At 39.4% G+C, this 18,842-nt stretch overlaps 1 protein-coding gene across 1 annotated transcript; it reads left to right on the top strand.

The window, feature by feature from the left end:
• The first annotated feature begins 1,519 nt into the window (after nucleotides 1-1,519).
• CNIH1 (cornichon family AMPA receptor auxiliary protein 1) lies at nucleotides 1,520-15,370 on the top strand. Its single transcript, XM_058739102.1, has 5 exons — nucleotides 1,520-1,725; nucleotides 6,697-6,765; nucleotides 10,702-10,814; nucleotides 12,221-12,364; nucleotides 14,454-15,370. Exons 1-5 carry the CDS (start codon nucleotides 1,645-1,647, stop codon nucleotides 14,479-14,481), a joined length of 435 nt encoding a protein of 144 aa, XP_058595085.1. The 5' UTR covers nucleotides 1,520-1,644; the 3' UTR covers nucleotides 14,482-15,370.
• The last annotated feature ends 3,472 nt before the right edge of the window (nucleotides 15,371-18,842 follow it).

Raw genomic sequence — 18,842 nt, 5'->3', positions numbered from 1 at the left:
AGGACTTGGAGGTGTATTGTGATGAAACATCACTTCCCAAAGTGTAGATGGGATTCATTTATACAAACCAGGTTGGATCTCATGGTCTGGCTTCAATAATTCCCCGAAAACTTTTCCTTGACACCAGGAAACTGCATCTGCCTCTCATTAGATTGTGAATTCTCTTGGACAAACATTGTCCAGTGCTTATTTTTTTGCTAAGTTTCCGTGGCTTGTAGTACTGAACATCTTCACTGGGGCCTTCCTTTCCCTCACCACTGCTTCCAGTCAATCAAGTCCAGCTGAGCTTATCTCTCCATACAATCAAATCTGTTCTTTCCTTTCTCTCCCCCTCTTCACTGCTTTAGTCAGTGCCTTGTAGCTTCTTCCTGGACCTTTGCTGTCTCACACTCCTCCAATCGGGATCATGGTACATAGTTGGGCAGTTTGTATACCACAAAATCTGCTTGCATTCCTGTGCCCTAGGGTGGACCTTGTGATTTGCACAAAGGTGCCACATAATCTTGGTGGTATAGACCTGCTCTAAAACAGTAGCTGCTAGCTACATGTGGCTATTTACATTTTAATTAATTAAAATAAGTAAAATTTAAAGTTTAATCCCATAATCATACTGGCACATTGCAAATGCCTAATAGCCACATGTGGCTAGTGGCTACTGTGTCAAACAGCACAGAAAAAGAACATTTCCACTGTTGCAGTAAGTTTTGTTGGACAGCACTGGATAACTCTGCTTCTAAACCAGTCTATACAATTTGCTAGTGTGAATGATCTTTAATGCTAATCTAAATATGTCCTTCTCTGCTTAAAAGCCTTCGATGATTTCCACTTCAATCAGCACCGATCAGGTAGCAGGTGGTGAATCAATTTTGTGGGTCACAACCAGCCTAAGAACAAAACCAAGCTTATAAGGAAGTCCTTCTATGATCTGAACCCTCCCGGACCCCCTTTCTAACTTTCTAACACTGTTTTGTGCTAGGTTCGACTAATTTAAGAACTGCTGGTGGTTTCACCTAAGACACTGAGCTTTTTTCTTTCTTTCATCTCTGTACCTTTGCTCATGCTGAATCCTCTTTTTGGAGTACTGGTCTATCTTCTCTTTGCCTGGACAACTTCTACTCATCACATAAGCCTCAGCTTAAGAAACAGCTACTCCAGGAATCCTGCCCTAAACGCTGCAGAGCGGGATGGATGCCCTTCTCTGACCTTTCATCACAAGCGCAGACTTACCTTAACAGGGTCATAACACTGTAATGATTTAAGTGTTCCTTTCCGGCACTATACTAAGTTCTTTCGGTGCAAGTATATTTCCCCCCTTTGCATCTCAAAGGGGAAACACAGTGCCTGGAACATAGTAGACACTCATTCAATAAATATTTGTTCAAAGAATAAACGAGGGAAAAAAAAATAAATCAATCAGTTGCGCGGACAATGTAAGTGCATCGTAGACTTCGGCCATCAGAGGGCGCCAGCGCACCTCGGCTGGTGCGCAGGCGCGCAGGGAGGGCGGGCACGGCGGCAGCGGCAGAGGCGGTGGCGGCGGCGGTCGTGGCTGCGGCCGGGGGAAGTGAATGGTTTTACCCAGAGGGCCCTGCGCCGCCTTTCTCCGCTGGCACCGGCGCCGCTCCCTGCTCCTCCTTCCCGGCCATGGCGTTCACGTTCGCGGCCTTCTGCTACATGCTGGCGCTGCTGCTCACCGCCGCGCTTATCTTCTTCGCCATCTGGCACGTGAGTAGCGGGGTCCGGGGGAAGGAGGGCGAAGAGGCGGCGCAGCTTCTTCACGCCCGGGGTCGGCGGCTGTCCGGGCGGCGACGGCCCCCGTTGGTCCGTCCGCACGCCAGGGGCTGGGGCCAAGGCGGGGCAGGCGGCGCGGCCAGGGCTCCGTGCGCCCCTTGTCTGCAGGCCGGGGGCTGCAGGTCGGGGAGGAGCCGAGGCGTGCGGTGGCCCCGTGGATGCATCCGCTGTGTCCCCGAACAGGCCGCGCGCGCGCAGCTACTGCTCCCTGGATGGGTGGGGCGGCCGTGGTCCCGCCGGGCCCTGCGGGACAGCGCTTCGCTGGCGCGGACCCTCCGCGGGCCCGGGGCTCCGCGTGTCCGCATCCCGGGGAGATGTGAAGGGCGCACGGAGGCATGCTGCGTGCTTAGCGGGAATGAAGTTTGCGAAATTACTATTATTTAGTCACATTGTCTGTCTTTTCGGGTTTCCGCAGGAGTGTGGCCCAAATGAGATAGTATAGCCTACTTTAGATGAATTTCCATTGCTGGTTTTAGCACTTGTTGGGTACTTTTCGAGTAGAATGATTTTCTTTTTTTTCAGATTCTGTTTCCTTGTGAACTTTGATGCAGATTGGATTGATTACTTTGTTGACTGCATCTCCGAACTTTTCCCCTAAATGATACTTTGACCGCCAGAGTTTCTCAAGAGACAGCCTTCTTTTCAGGGTAGCTGGATTTAGTAGAGATAGTTTTAATTTGATTTGGAAAATGCTCAGAAATCTTAAATTTTCCTAGGGCATTTTTTTTTTTTTTCTTTTTACTCACATCATGCCGCAGGATTGAAGCACATCTTTACTGGTTCCTGTAAGGAACAAGGAAGTTTCCCCTGACAGTTCTATAACAGATTTCGAAGGATTCTTGTTTCTCTAGCACAAAATGAGAAGCAGCCTTCTGGAAATCAGCATTCATTAAAACATTTATCTTATATTTGCTTCTGCCCTCATATCCTTTTAGTACCTTTTAGGATATTAGTCTTCATTTGAATGATTGGACACGTTCAGTCTCATGTAACTTTTAAGTCCTGTGTCATCACCCTATAACAAGGATTTCTTATGGAACATACAGGGGAAGCGTGATTTAAATAGCGGTGTCTTGTAAAAAAAAAAATCTCAAAAGTAGAATGATATCACAAATTACTCTCTTTTGCTAAAGAGTGTGATTGTTTATAATTATTTTTTTTATTAAAAAAATTTTAATGTTTGTTTATTTTAGAGAGAGAGAGCGAGCAAGCAAACAGGACAGGGGCAGAGAGAGAGGGAGACACAGAATCCGAAGCAGCCTCCAGGCCCTGGGCTGTCAGCACAGAGCCTGATGCGGGGCTCAAACTCACCAACCTCAAGATCATGTCCTGAGCCGAACTGACTGAGCTACCCAGGAACCCCTGTTAATAATTATGTTAGAACCCAACTGCTTGTATAGTGGGGAATGCTTACTTAGGTAGGCTGTTAAGTAATTCCTCCCTCAAAATGCTTGTGGGTAGGAACCGATAAATTAAGAGCGTTTTAGTCTCTTTGATGGAAGAACAATAAATAAAGATAATTTCGGATGCAAACTAGCTCCACTTTAGTAAGCCTTTGGTGGACGTGAAATGTGTGATTCCCTTTCATTTGTATATGTGGATTTAAGTCATTTCCTGCTTGATGGATACTTTGTTTTTTGAGATGGTAAGGATTCTGAGAAGAGAACCGTGGATGGCCACGTTTACATTTTGAACCAGGTTGTGTTTAGCTTAAGGAATACCTGAACTGAATTTTTAAAAAAATGGGTAATTTAGTTTCAGCTTTGAAGTGAATATATGTCCGGGTGAGCTAGATAATTTTAAGTCCTGTTACAGAATTTAAAAAAATTTTTAAGACTTCATTTGTACTCCGCAGTGTACAGAGAGCCTTTCCTTAAGGATTTCTTAGTCCAGAGTGTTATACATCCTTTGGGAACAAATTGAAAATTCCAAAATATATAGTTAAAATTTTTCTGTTAACTACGTAAGGTTAACTACATAACCTTCAGTTTATCTTCTTAGGTAGTTTTAAGTATCAGAAGACTCATTTGGAAATTTCAGTTAGAAATTCAAAGAATCCTGTTTACATTAACTGTTGTATGGAGGTTATTTTTTGAGTTGATGGTTACATCTCTCTGTTTGGTCCTAATTCACGTGATTGATGCTCTGTAGGGAGTAGAGTTGGGAGCATAGATTTGTTTGAACAAAAATCATTCCAAAGACAGGCATCAAATTTGAAGGTATCCTGAATTGCATAGTTTGGTATCTTTAGGAATATATCTATTTTGTTTTTGCACTTGGGGGGAAATTTTGTGAACGTCTTTGTCCAGGCACACAGTAACAAAAGATATGAAAACCACTAGGTTAAGAATCTTTTCAGGGGCGCCTGGGTGGCTTGGTCGGTTAAGCGTCCGACTTCGGCTCAGGTCATGATCTCACGGTCCGTGAGTTCGAGCCCCGTGTCGGACTCTGTGCTGACAGCTCAGAGCCTGGAGCCTGTTTCAGATTCTGTGTCTCCCTCTCTCTGACCCTCCCCCGTTCATGCTGTCTCTCTGTGTCTCAAAAATAAATAAACGTTTAAAAAAAAATTAAAAAAAAAAAAGAATCTTTTCAGAAGAGTTTTGAAAACTCCAGCTTGTAGCACTCATTGCAGTAACGTACTCGTTAAAAGATCCCTTGAAATCACCTGAACAAAATGTCGAAAGGAGTTAGTTTTAAAACATAAGTTTTATACTCTGCTGTTAAATTGGATCTTTGTTATAGGCAAGTAATTTTATTTGCAATGACAGTCCTTATCTTGATCTTTATTATTAAGATGTACTGGGGATGTATCACAACAAACATCAGGTATTTGACTAATATCCATAAGTAATCAGAAATTAGGATCTTCTAATTGTACATTTATATTTTTAGCATTTATATGTGGTAGGGTTTATTAGCAAAGGCAAATGCCTTTTGGTGAGTTCTGTTACTTTTTTAAGCTAGGGCTCTCCACCCCTTCCCCCCCCCCTTTCATTCAATAAATATTGACTGAACACTTAAATATGTGCTAGTACCAGGGACATAGCAGTGAACACAGCAAAAAATTTTTGCTGTCATGGAGTTTACATTTTAATTATTTTTCTTCTATTCGTATTTTACTTATAATTTTTTATTTGATCAGGTTGTTGAGTTTTATAAAATTTTAGAACATTTAAAAAAAAGATCTTTTGGGGTGCCTGGGTGGCTCAGTTGGTTAAGCATCCGACTTCAGCTCAGGTCACGATCTTACAGTCTGAGTTCGAGCCCCGCGTCGGGCTCTGTGCTGACAGCTCGGAGCCTGGAGCCTGCTTCAGATTCTGTGTCTCCCTCTCTCACTGCCCCTTCCTCACTCATGCTCTGTCTCTCTCTGTCTCAAAAATAAATAAAAACATTAAAAAAAAAATTAAAAAAAATTAAAAAAAGATCTTTTTATGAAGTGAAGAACTTTAACAGGGAAATAAACTAGCATAGTGAAAGCTAGAAATACAGACTCCATTGATCACTGGTAATATTGAGTTAACACTGTGTCACATATGAGGATACTATTCCTAACCTACCAGAGGAAGGGCACCAAAGGAAAGGTTCTCTGTCCCCTAGATGACCAGTGACAGCAGCTAAAGCAGCTCCCCCATAAACTTGGTGCTTTTGGCTTCTTATTTTGAGTGGTATGTTGCCCTTATTGATTTTCAGTACATTTTGATTTTGAAGTTATGTGTTAAGTGACCCTAAATGTTATAGCCACATTTCTCCAGATGTAGACAGAAACATTCTTGCCATATATTTTATAAGTGGATGAGATCTTTCTCCCCTATTGCATTTATACTTGTTTGGCTCATCACACCATGAGAAGCTGGTCTTACCTGGGTTACCCTTCAGTTTTTAGTTTGGTGACCCTAATGAAACCACCCGCAAGTGGTAGGAATATGCATATGACACAGAAGGAGGTCAGACTGATCACTTTTATTGTGGCCTTGAACAGGGCTGCTTTTGCTTATATGATGCCTTTAGGTACAATAGAACAAAGAAGTTCTGCTCCCTGTTGGGGCAGAATAATGAGAAGAATCCTCCCTCCTGATTGGACACAGGCTCTCAGTGCAGAGCCTGGTGTAGAGCCCATGACCACAGGAGCACGGGCTGGCTTTGAGCTTCCACCTGGCCCTGGCCTTTTGTCTTGTAGAAATTGCACGACAGTATGTGGCGATTCTGGCCACGAAGTTTGAAAATCATTTGGTGTTCCTCTCTATTCTGAGGCTGTTTCTTGTATTTCCAAATTGAAGTAGGACTTTGAAATGTGAGCACAAATGGGGGAACAGACTGAAGCATGTGAGCCCATCTCTGGTGTCCCACTGAATTCTGTGACCAGAGCAGGGCATACACAAATGATGAAAAATACTTCACCCTGAGGGGCACACAGACCTGTACATAAATACTTCAGTGTGAGAAATGCCATATTGGTGGCATTATAAAGTCCTGTGCTATGTGGATATTAGAGTGGCATGCAGTTATTTTGGCCCAAGGGAGTCAGGGTAACCTACAGAGAGGAGCCAACATAGGAAGAGGGTTTTTATAATGAAGAGTTTTTGTAAATAGTTGTGGGTGAAGGAAAAAATAATCTCAAGAAGAAAGAATAAGTTGAACAGAGGCACTGAAAAATTGAAAATTGAAGATATTTCTTATAGTAGTATAAGATCATTTAAATGATACTAATATAAACATGTTTTCAGTTCTTTAAATCTGATTCTGGTTATTAGCACATAGTGAATTTACTGTAAATTGGTACATGTAGTATACCCTACTTTTGCTTTTGTTTTATTAACTGAATTTAATTATCATTTGATGATGGGGCAGGTTTGTGGCTGTATTGTAATAAAGTGAGAGGTCCTAACTATTTTAATTTTATTTTAGATTATAGCATTTGATGAACTGAAGACTGATTACAAGAATCCCATAGACCAGTGTAATACCCTGAATCCTGTAAGTTATAATAAAGGATTTTTCTGTAGATTTTTAACCTGTTTTTGCTTTTAACTTGATATAATTTAAAAATGGCCAATATTCTCAGTAGCATGATATAGTTGTACTTTTTTTGAGTAGGCAGAATTTACAAAAATAATCTTTTTCCTGCTTGACTATTCTGACTATTAATCTGCTGGTGATCTTGTCAGCTGTCATACTAACATTCTTCCAATCTGCTTTTTACATTGTCGGCCAAAGACAGTTGAAAAGGTCAAAAAGATTAAAAGAGTCAAAATTGCATTAAAGGTGTGTACTGCTTTTTAGTTTAATGTTTTAATGCTACATTCATTTCATGGGGAGGGTTAGGGCATTTGTATCTGTAAAGTGTTCTGTTCGGTGTGCTCATTTATATGCCTGTTGAGGTTTATGATTTCATGAAGTTTCTTACTTTATGCAAATGTTTGCTTGCTGGCCCAGTCAAGTAGGGAAAGCTGTTAAATGCTTATGCATTTCTGAAATGTTATAGCCATAGGCACTTCTTTATTACATTATTTGGTTCAGTGTTTGAAAGTTGGTTAACATACAATGACTTTAATAGATGGTAAGGTTATTCTTATGTTGTGACTTACTGTGAGGTAGCCCAGAAGTGGAGTCTTCAGGAGCATGTCTACTGGTTTTTTGTTTTTTTTTTTTTTTTTTTTGGTTATGTCTATTCTGGAATTAATTTTTCACTCTTTTTAGGTGGATAGCTCTGTCCTTAGGCTGTGGACTCATGCTGCCAGAATTTTATGGATAATAATTTATGTACAAATGTCTACATAGTTATTTCTGCTATATATCCACTCTCAATTTCTAAAACAGCCTCGTCTTACACTAAGTTCTGAGCTCTGATGGATTTAGTTATAATGCGGATCGGCTCCATTGTGCTTAGTGGTTTTTATACATATTTTTTGACTTCATTTAGTTTACTCATTTAGGAAGATTTCACCTTTAGCCTGTAGGTGTGATTTTGCCTAACTGGTCAGAAACTGAAAGGTTGTTTGAAAGCAGTGGGTACGTCTTCAAGAATACAATAATACAATAATTCATCTTTAAAAGTTACTTAATGAAGATGAAAACTTGTGTAGACTTGAGTTGTATAAAACTGTAAGGCACTAGCATGCTAGAAGGATTTTTTGGGGGAAAGATCTATAAAGTTAGTTTGCTACTTTATCATTGTTTCCTAGATAAATATGAGTGATGGAATAGATTTCTAGCTTGTCTTTAAAGAACTGCTACAGTAAGACTATGTAGGGACAATTAACAGTGTTAACTTACTGGCTCTTTCTCTGCTGTTAGGAAACAAAAGAGGAGATGAGTCTGCTTTCTCATTGGAAAGTAACAATGATCATTGTAAAATATTTTAACCCACTGTTGAAACTAATTGTTACCAAGAAATTAAGAAACCAAAATTTGTTTATTAATGACAGTTTATTAATAATATTCTATCTTCTTTGGCTTCTCATTACTTCAAATAACCAAAAAATGATGAGGATGAGAATAGCTGAAATCAGATGAGGGCTTTTCTGGGCACCAGGCTCTGTGCTAATTATCTCTACTTGGGATTTTTCTTTCAGTGCTTGTGACAGTCCTAAAGGGTAGGTGTATTGTTATTCTCATGAATAGGAGGATAGGCTGAGGCTTAGCCAGGTTGAAGCACTTTACTAACAAGATCAAACAGCTAAGGTAGAACCAGAATTTGAACCCAGACCTCCACATTTTTAAGTTCAAGCTTCGGTGTTTCCCTAATTTATTGTAAATTTAAGAGGGACTAATTTCATTTTTACATATAACGTGTGATTTCTGACTCTTCTTCATGGAAGGAAATGCTCACCTTAAAAAGATAACTTGCTTGGGACACCCCGATGCGGCATAGATTGGGAGTTTTTATACCAGCACAAGTTGCATTCTGGGTAGGGTGCCGATAATTGGCTTGCTAGCAGTGCATCTGACAGTTTTCCCTATTTAAAGTTTGTTTTGACAATTCTGCCAAAGTATGGGGGAAGACAAATATTCTATGTTAAAATGTGAACCTTAACTAGAGAATGTTACGATTTGCGTGTTAAGTATTATCATTTCAGCCATATTTGTGTGAGGAATTTTTTTCTGGATACTAGTTTTTGTGTAAACATTGGTTCCTAAATGGAATAATTTTTGTGCCACTTACCAGGAAATTTCACCATTAAAGAATGATTGGAGTGGGCTGGTTTTTGTAAGAGATGTGTAATAAAAGTGTCTGGATTTTTTTGAGATGAAGGGAGTGTGGCATTGTTTCATATTAGAACTGGAAGAGTTGCAGATTATCTTTATTATCCCTCTTACTAAAGTCTATTGTTAAGAGCAGTAGAGATCATGCTTTCTAAATCATTTTCTCCCCATATCTCAGTTTGGAATTGTAGGATGAAAACTTGGATGATTTGTATTGTTACCTATCACTTGGCTTTAAAGAACTGAAGTAATTATAAGGAAAAGAAAAATCCTGTAATTTACACGAGTATTATAAACAGCTCTAGTGGAACTCCTAATATAGTGTATCTTTTTCTTGGTCTGTCCTGGTTGTAGTCTTTGTGTTTCAAAGATTTCCTGTGGACCTTTTCTTGTTTTCTTGCAGATGTTTAATTTTGATCTTAATTAAGTGGTGGCTTAATGGTTCGTGTTATTTACAAGTTTATATACATACACAGAGTTTATTATATTAAGTTTGTAGAAAATATCTGGTTAGTGGTATAGATTAGTTGGTTTTACTGAGATTTCATTTAAAATATTCATGAAAAAACTTTGTTTTACAGCTTTGAAATGAAGAAAGTGATTTGGGAGTAGTAGAAAGCAGGCTTGAATATGTAGTACAATTGCATTGTTTCTACAGCGATGGTTTCCTTTCAGTAAAGATCTGCTGATGTTGAGGATTCATATAATTTTACCTTGATATGATGTGAACATCTGAGAAACTGGCTTTGCATTTGTGACTCATAGGAAGTCCTTGGCCGAAACTTGAAATGCAATGTTTGGGACTTTAAATAAGAGTCATTAGGCTGAAATCTTTAGGATGAGAAAGGCAATTAAAACTAAAGCATGAATTCTTGGTTATTTTATAAAAAGTATTTCTCTTCAATTAATTTTTCTCTACAATCAAACAAATTATTTTGTTTTTGAGTTCTGAGCTTCTACTGGTCTGCTGTGCCTGTAGTAGTTCATTGGAAAACAGGCTTAAAAGAAACGGGAAGGCCATGTAAAATCAGAGCTCAGGAACTAGGGAAATTTCCAATTTTATGGTTCAGAACGCTGTCTTTTCCCTCCTACATTGCAGAATGCACATTGTTTGCATCTGTGTATATTAGTGTTCTTCCCCCTATGACTGTGCTGAGATTATTGGCTTTTGGCTTTCCGTTGAAAAATGACTTTTGTGGTAATGTGATGTGGTTTGCTAAATATTGTATGTGTAGCATTCCTGGTTTCTGTTAAAAGCTTTAAAACATTAGTGTGTAAAATATTCTAAAGGGAACTTTTGTTTTTGTGGATTTTTTTTTTTTTGTATCATGTTGCATGCGATCAGATACCTCATTTTTATATTTTTATCATTGTTGAATGGTGGGAAGTATTCCAAGTGATTAGCAAATAACTGAATAGTAGTCTGGGTGGTAACTTTGTATAATTTAACCTGTTACTGTAAGAATTTGAATTTTAAATTTTAAGTTCTATTTATTTTCTTAGCGCAAGCTATATCATCTGGTCAGTTTGCTTCTAATTCTGCTTTTGGTAAAAATTTAAATATGGAGACAACACTCAGCATCTTTCATCCCTGATTCTAAGAAAACAGTGATTTTGCATTATGGGAACTTGGTTGCCACCTGCTTTCCAACAGCATTTGACTTAATGTCAAGGCATTTTGATAACTGCCTTGTATTTTTCTTCCAGCTCGTACTTCCAGAGTACCTCATCCATGCTTTCTTCTGTGTCATGTTTCTTTGTGCAGCAGAATGGCTTACGCTGGGTCTCAATATGCCCCTCTTGGCATACCATATTTGGAGGTAATATAGATATATTTCTAATACTTTTCCTAATTATATCTTACTTATACTATGGTTATCTTACATGCTAGTCACCTAAATGAAAACTGAAAATTAGTTGGCATTTATTTTAAGTTTATTTCGGATAGAGAAAGAGACAGTGTGAGTGGGGGAGGGGCAGAGAGAGAAGCAGGCTCCAGGCTCTGAGCTGTCAGCATAGAGCCCAACGTGGGGCTCTACCTCACTGACTGCGAGATCATGACCTGAACTGAAGTTAGGTGCTCAACTGACTGAGCCACCCAGGCGCCCCAGTTAGCATTTATTTTAAAAATCAAGTAGATGAACAAATAGCTGTTTAAATACCTTTTATGGCACTTACTTTGTTAATCTTTAGAAGTGTTTTTCAAAAAGTGAGGTTTAATTTGGATACAGTTATGTGTGCAACTCTGAAGCCCTATCCCTGTCTGTTACCCCTGCGCCTCCCAAGGAGAGCAGTGATCTCTGTGAACTTGAATTAATTTTGCCCATCTTTGAATTTCATATAAATCAAAATGTACAGTGTGTTTAACTTCTTTCTCCATTTTTACTTTATGATTTTAAATTTGGTTGTTTATAAAATATGTTCATATTTTATAACTTTTAAGGTATGTCAGAGCTACATAATAGAGTTAGAGGTTTTTTGTTTTTTCTTTAATAGGCACGTTAAAATCTCATTGCTCTTCATTTTAGGAAATAGATTGAAAAAGTGTTTAGGAGTAAAGTGATACCACATCTGTGACTGAGTTTGAAATAGTTTTTTTTTTTGAGAAAAACATGCATATTTGGAGCTAGAACAAAAAAGAGAAGGGTAGAGCTGTGTGGTTAATGTGAATATCTTGGTGAAGTGTTCTTTTCTGTAAGTCTAAAATTATGTTAAAAGAAAAAGTTAAGAGAAAAAAACCCTTAATTTTTTATAGTTATTGTTCTTTTTCTTGTATTTATGAAAGTATAGGGCAGACCAGATGTGGCCTAAATAACTGTCCTGTTCTCATTTAGGGGCTTATTTATTTATTTTAAAGTTTATTTATTTGGGGAGAGAGAGAGTGTGCACATGTGCACGCACACGAGCAGTAAAGGGGCAGAGAGAGAGGGAGAGAGAATCCCAAGCAGGTTCCAGTGCAGAGCCCAACACAGGGCTCGATCCCATGAACCATGAGATTGTTACCTCTGCCAAAATCGAGAGTCAGATACTTAATTGACTGAGCCACCCAGGCGCCCCTAGGGGCTCTTGTTTTAAAATTAAGATGATAAGAGGAAAGAACTCCACCCTGGAACTAAAAGCACTCTTCCCTGTGTGGACTGCCTCTCATTGTAACAAATGTTATTTGAGGAGAAAAACCCTCCTTCCCGTCCTTTTTGGAGTGGCTAATGGACTGTGTTTATTGCAGGTATATGAGTAGGCCAGTGATGAGTGGACCAGGACTCTATGACCCTACAACCATCATGAATGCAGACATTTTAGCGTATTGTCAGAAAGAAGGCTGGTGCAAATTGGCTTTTTATCTTCTAGCATTTTTTTACTACCTATACGGGTGAGTTTAAAAAAGAAAATGAATATATGATTTCACTTTGCTGCCTAAAAAGTTTGTAGGCATTACGGTCTTAACACCTTAAAATCCACTTGAAGAATAACTCAGCGTCTTGAATGGTGGTAACTGCTAATGGCACAGTGCACACCAGCAAATGCACACACGTTGAATATGAATAAACTGGTACTTGTCGGGACACCCAGCTGGTGTGCAGTCAGAGTTAGAAAGTTTGGTCAGGGGTGCTGCTTCCTAAGTTTTCAGACACGGTAATCCTCATTGTCTGTGCAAAGTGATGGCATTGAGAAGATTGCAAAAAAAAAGTGTGAGTTTGCCAAAATGTTTGTGCTTGGCTTCACCATGTCTCTTGCCATGGTGTTTTACTTTGTATCATTCTTTAGAAATTGTATGCTCTGCCCTTTATTTTATGGCTTGCTTCATCTGAATGGGAGCATGAAAGAAACAGGTCTTTCCTATGTGATGGTGCAGCGATTGACTCCTCTCCCTTTATAGCCGTGATGGACTGCATCATTCCTCTAGGCCAGCAGTCCTTGACCTTGGCACTGTTGACATTTTGGCCTGGATAAATCTTTTTTGTGGGGGCTGTCCGTGCATTGTGGGATGTGTAGCAACATCCCTGGCCTCTACCCAGTAGATGCCAGTAACGCCTGCTCTTCTGCAGTCACCAAAACCAAGAATGCCTCCAGACAGTGCCAGATGCCCTCTGCGGGGCGCAGTCAGACCTGGGTGAGCACCACCGCCCTAGGTGTACTGGAGATGGAATAAAATGGCTGCTTGTTAAAATGAGGGAAGGGTCACTCTCACATGTGGGATTGTATTTCTTTAAACTGCACCAGTATACTTTTCTCATCTTTTATTGATATTCAGCCAGAGAGAACAGTTCCAACTGATTTCCAAAATAGGAAGAAAGTTGGCCATGTAAAATGGAATTGTATTCATTAAGCTGCTTTCTTATTCCCTCTTCTTTTTGTTACTGGAGAACTTGCTGAGTATTAGATGGTAGGTTTATATTCATGTTTCTCTTTACGTTTTATGTTTCCATTACGGAAAATGATGAATGAAGTGCTAGACTGAAATTCATGGAAAAGATATGTTTATGCTTTTAGAGGTTATACCTGTGAAAATGAGTATCCATTAGTGCATCTACAGATGTTCATTTATGAAACAGAGATAGTGAATAAATTCTAAACAGCAAAATGCCATGTGTCATTTTCATTTCCTGTTAGTTTTCATTTTTTCAGTTTCTTTAACAAATAACTGGAACAGTGCTGGCATATAGTGGTACTTGAGACATATTTGTTGAAAGAAAGAAAAGAAATGAATGATTGAATAAATGAGAAAATCAGAGATGTGCACTTGTGGGCATGTGGTGGCTCTATGTCGTTTCATTTCTGCTTTAAGTTGTTTGTCAAGTTTGCTCAACTCTTTGCTTTGTATATCCAGTTAGAGACCCATGCTTTGGAACCATGCCTTTCGCACCTTACTCTGGTAGAGTTGGTCTGAATCAAATGGTTATTTTTTATTTTGCTCACTTGAGCCCTTTTCTTTTTTAACCCTCTTGCTGTTGCCTAGAGCCTTTCTCTGATGGGAAAGTTCCTTAAGTCACCATTCCCATCTGTAAAATGGGGATGATAATGGTACCCAACTCCTAGGACTGCTTGGAGGATTCAGCGAGGTCATGTACATAAAAGACCTAGTGGAGGGCCTGGCATGAAGTGAGCCCTTGCGAGATGCTCACTGCTATTATTAGACGACTCCAGAGCAGTGCACTGTTTGGATGGCTTCTCTAAGCTTTGATCCCCTATTAAGCTTTCAGCTGTGCTGTTCTGTTTGCTAAAATTGGAAAGAAAATAGGAGACAACCATAGCACAAGCACTGAGCCAAGTCCTACCTTAGGCAAAAGTCCATAAATGCAAATTAAGATTGTCTCGTGAACTGGTCATTGGTCTTTTCATTTTCTGTGGTGGTGTGATACCATAAACTAGTTGGCTGTGTAAAGCAGACTCAACTTTTTGGTGCTTTTTGTTTTTATAATTAGGAACGTTTGAATTAATAGGCTTTTTCTTCTTTTCAGCATGATCTATGTTTTGGTGAGCTCTTAGAACAACACACAGAAGAACTGGTCCAGTAAGTGCATGCAAAAAGCCACCAAATGAAGGGATTCTATCCAGCAAGATCCTGTTTCCAAGAGTAGCCTATGGAATCTGATCAGTTACTTTAAAAAATGACTCCTTATTTTTTAAATGTTTCCACATTTTTTGCTTGTGGAAAGACTGTTTTCATATGTTATACTTGGATAAAGAATTTAAATGGAATTACGTATAAATTAATATAAAATGATACCTCTGGTGTTGACAGGTTTGAACTTGCACTCCTTAAGGAACAGCCATAATCCCTTGAATGATTGCATTAATTATTGACTATCCTTAGTCCATTGGAAGCTTTTGTTTATAGGAACTTGTAGGGCTCATTTTGGTTTATTGAAGTGCCATCTAATTATAAATTAGCTGTAGATATCAGGTGCTTCTGATGAACTGAAAATATATATCTGACTTGTGGGAAACTTCATGGGTTTCCTCATTTATCATGTATGTGATTATATATGGACACATTGACAAAATAAGAAGAGTGGGATTTTCTCCCCTTCAACTTGAATATTATCCCTGTATATTGCATGAGTGAGAGATTTCCCATTATTTCCATCAGAGTCATATACTTGCTTTAATTCTTAAGCATAAGTGAACATGATATAAAAATATATGCTGAATTACTTGTGAAGAATGCATTTAAAGCTATTTTAAATGTGTTTTAATTTGTAAGACATTACTTATTAAGAAATTGGTTATTATACTTAATGTTCTAATCTGGTGGTAAAGGTATTCTTAAGAATTTGCAAGTACTTTAGATTTTCAAAACTGAATGAGAGAGAACATTGTATAACCGTCCTGCTGTTCCTTTAGTGCAATACAATAAAACTCTGAAATTAACTTATTTTCAGTGCATTGTTTTAAAGATTACAAATAGCTATTTCTTACACTTGCTTAATCCATAATAAAGACATATTACTGTCAGTTTTTAAAAAAACTAGTAGAGTATTACATTGTGTGTGTGTGCGTGTTTTTTTTTTTTTAATACTGTGCCCAGATCTAAAAAGAATGTTTAAAAATTTTTTTTTAACATTTATTTATTTTTTGAGACACAGAGACATAGCATGAGTGGGGGAGGGGACAGAGAGAGAGGGAGACACAGAATCTGAAGCAGGCTCCAGGCTCCGAGCTGTCAGCACAGACCCTGATGCTGGGGCTCAAACTCGAGAACCACAGAGATCGTGACCTGAGCGAAAGTTGGATGCTCAACTGACTGAGCCACCCAGGTGCCCCTAGAAAGGAATGTTTTAAATGGCTAAACATATTACTCTGTGTTGTCACTTGACAAGATTCATAAACATTGATGCCACAGCATCATCATTTTTTGTAACCAATTTAAAAAATTGTGGCATTTGAGGTGTTAACTTTGTTTTTCCTTTTTGACACAGCAGGTTTTAAGGAAAAATGACTCGTTAAATTCATTTTTGCTGCTGCTTGTAAGGCAGGTAAACTATGGCATGTTTTTGTAAGAATTCTTGTGCTTTATTTGGAATGAGGTAGTTAAGGCAATTGAAGATAGTGTAAGTGGTTCAGAAGTTTCTTTTTTTTTTTTTTAATACTTATTTTTGGGAGACAGAGAGACAGAATGTAAGCAGGGGAGGGGCAGAGAGAGAGGGAGACACAGAATCTGAAGCAGGCTCCAGGCTCCGAGCTGTCAGCACAGTGCCCGATGTGGGGCTCAAACCCACAAACTGTGAGATCATGACCTGGGCTGAAGTCGGATGCCTAATCGACTGAGCCACCCAGGCGCCCCATTTTTTTTTTTTTTTTTTTTCAGAAGTTTCTTAAACAAAAGATCAAAGAAAGAAAACCAGTATCTAGAAATGCCACTTAATAATCAAGGGAGTTTATGGATGAGTTTGTGGAATTCGTACTCTAAGAGTGCCTTGAATTAGATGCTGGTTGGTTAATCCTCTGATAGCGAAAAAATGCTTCTCCACCTTTGAGAGTAGCCGTTAACATTTTGGGATTGCATAGCAGGGTGAGTATGTGGAAGAAGAGAATGTAGAGCCAGAAGAGTGAGAACCAAACCATTTCATAACGAGACAAGCTTTAAAGACCTGTGTTTTGGGGCGCCTGGGTGGCTCAGGCGGTTAAGCGTCTGACTTCGGCTCAGGTCATGATCGCACGATTCGTGGGTTCAAGCCCGTCATCAGGCTCTGCTGACAGCTCAGACCCTGGAGCCTGCTTCAGATTCTGTCTCTCTCTCTCTCTCTCTCTCTCTCTCTCTGCCCCTCCCTTGCTTGCTTGCTTGTTCTCTCTCAAAAATAAATAAAAACATTAAAAAAAAAATTCAAAGGCCTGTGTTTTATGGTCTGAAGGACACCTCAAGGGAGGTGAACTGTTGGTCAGCTCATGCAGAAAATTATTTATTGACCTTTTGCTAGGTACTAAAGATTCATGCTCTGAGTTTGAGCAGTTTCTAATCCAACTAATGATGTCAGCACCCACTCCTCATTTTTCTTTCTGGTTCACAAGTACTTTTGATCATGAGGGACCTTGCCGAGTCCAGATAGGTTTCCTGGAGCTGTTACTTTGGCATTCCTGTCAAAGTCTTTTCACAAGCCCTTGCTGTCTCCTAGCAAGTGCTACTTTCAAGTATTAAGAAACCTTTTAATCATGTTTTCCTGATTATTCTCCACAATTCTGCAAGGTTTAATTAAGGCTGCAGTTTGTGGAAGCCACCTTCTCATGCTTCAAAAATTAGATTTGTAGTCCTTAGCTGATTCCTCAAAGGTGACGTGACTGCCAGTAAGGTTTACCCTTCTCAGGGGTAGGCTGTTGGTTCCTAGGCATGGAGACTGTGCAAAGATTGAGTGCCTGGAAGCTCTCGTGATCTCTACCCGTCTTTACCTTTTCCAGTGTTTTAGGAAAGTAAATTGCTTATGAAGAGAAAGCAGAAACAAGATCCCTGCACAAGGCAGTCTCCTGCTGGCTCTTGTCCTTGCTCAGACTCCAGTGTGTTCCCCCCGTTTTATCTGTTTCAACAGTCCTAGCCTTCTGTTATTCCTGCAGGTCCAGCTGCGGCCTAGTTAGCCTGGTGGCATAACCCTTCCAGCTTTTACCAAACTGCTCCCTGTGCAGTGACCGCTGTTTACTTAGGTAATTTTTTTTTGCTTTGTTACAGTTACTTTTGCTATTATGTGGTTTGATTTATCTTTAAAGGGTTTTCCACCTTTCAGAAACCATTGTTGAATACCACTGTGCTGTGGTTTATATCTATACTGACAACTCTTTGTTGCTGTGGGTACTACAGATTCTCCTGAATTAAAAATCTTATGTAATAAATGTAGTCTGTTTAGCAGTTATTCTTTAGAGTAATAATATTATACCATGGAGTATGTCCCTTTAGTACTAAGGAAGTATAGGTGTAGAAACTTAGTAATGATGTTTGATGATTTTCACAATCGTAACTGGCATTTCCCACTTCTTGTCCCATGGTTGAGGAGAGTTGGGTCCCAGGCTTTGGACAAATTGCTAATTTGTTTGAAGTTTGAGGGTTGTTTTTCATGGGAAGGGGAAGTGATAGGAAATGACCAGACTTTTGACATGTGTCGGGTATTACGAAAGAATTTGAGAAGACTCTTGGATTACATCATTAACTCCCTGACCTAGCAGTCAAGTTCAGATACCCAGATAATGGTCTTTCACAAAGCAACAAAGCACATGGCGGCTTGCAGTATGTGTGTCTTTTTAAGCCTGTTCAATATATTTAAGCCTGAGGACCACTCTTGCTAATAGCTCTCATAGAGCTCTTCTCTACTCTCCAGATCAACATATTTTGAAAATATGTCCAGTGTATGCATAGAAAGGAAATAGAAATGTAGAAACACTCTAAAACTATGAAAAAACTTTCCTTGCTACATTTCTCTTTTCTTCCAATTATATATTTATGAACAGTGCTCATGGAATATTCTTGCCATGGTACAAATAATGATTTCTTTGTATCTCTTACACCCTGAAGGAGTGTGAGCTTTCATTTTAGGTGTGGCTACGTCACAGCAGTGTGACGTATCCACACCCCTTCCCCCCCCCCCCCCCCCGGTTAAATAATATGTATTTATTTATTTTTTTTTATTTTTTTTTTCAACGTTTTTTATTTATTTTTGGGACAGAGAGAGACAGAGCATGAACGGGGGAGGGGCAGAGAGAGAGGGAGACACAGAATCGGAAACAGGCTCCAGGCTCTGAGCCATCAGCCCAGAGCCTGACGCGGGGCTCGAACTCACGGACTGGACCGTGAGATCGTGACCTGGCTGAAGTCGGACGCTTAACCGACTGCGCCACCCAGGCGCCCCTAATATGTATTTAAAAGT

This window comes from Neofelis nebulosa, chromosome 7 (assembly GCF_028018385.1).
Source record: "Neofelis nebulosa isolate mNeoNeb1 chromosome 7, mNeoNeb1.pri, whole genome shotgun sequence".
NCBI classification, from domain to species: domain Eukaryota; kingdom Metazoa; phylum Chordata; class Mammalia; order Carnivora; family Felidae; genus Neofelis; species Neofelis nebulosa.
This window is presented reverse-complemented; position numbering and strand designations above follow the sequence as displayed.

What these genes read in the sequence shown, in the direction of transcription:
- CNIH1 (XM_058739102.1), top strand. Translation starts at nt 1,645, where the DNA reads ATGGCGTTCACGTTCGCGGCCTTCTGCTACATGCTGGCGCTGCTGCTC. An exon ending in TTGGCATACCATATTTGGAG is followed by an intron (nt 10,815 to 12,220) that starts GTAATATAGATA and finishes TGTTTATTGCAG; the next exon opens with GTATATGAGTAGGCCAGTGA. An exon ending in TTTTTTTACTACCTATACGG is followed by an intron (nt 12,365 to 14,453) that starts GTGAGTTTAAAA and finishes TCTTCTTTTCAG; the next exon opens with CATGATCTATGTTTTGGTGA.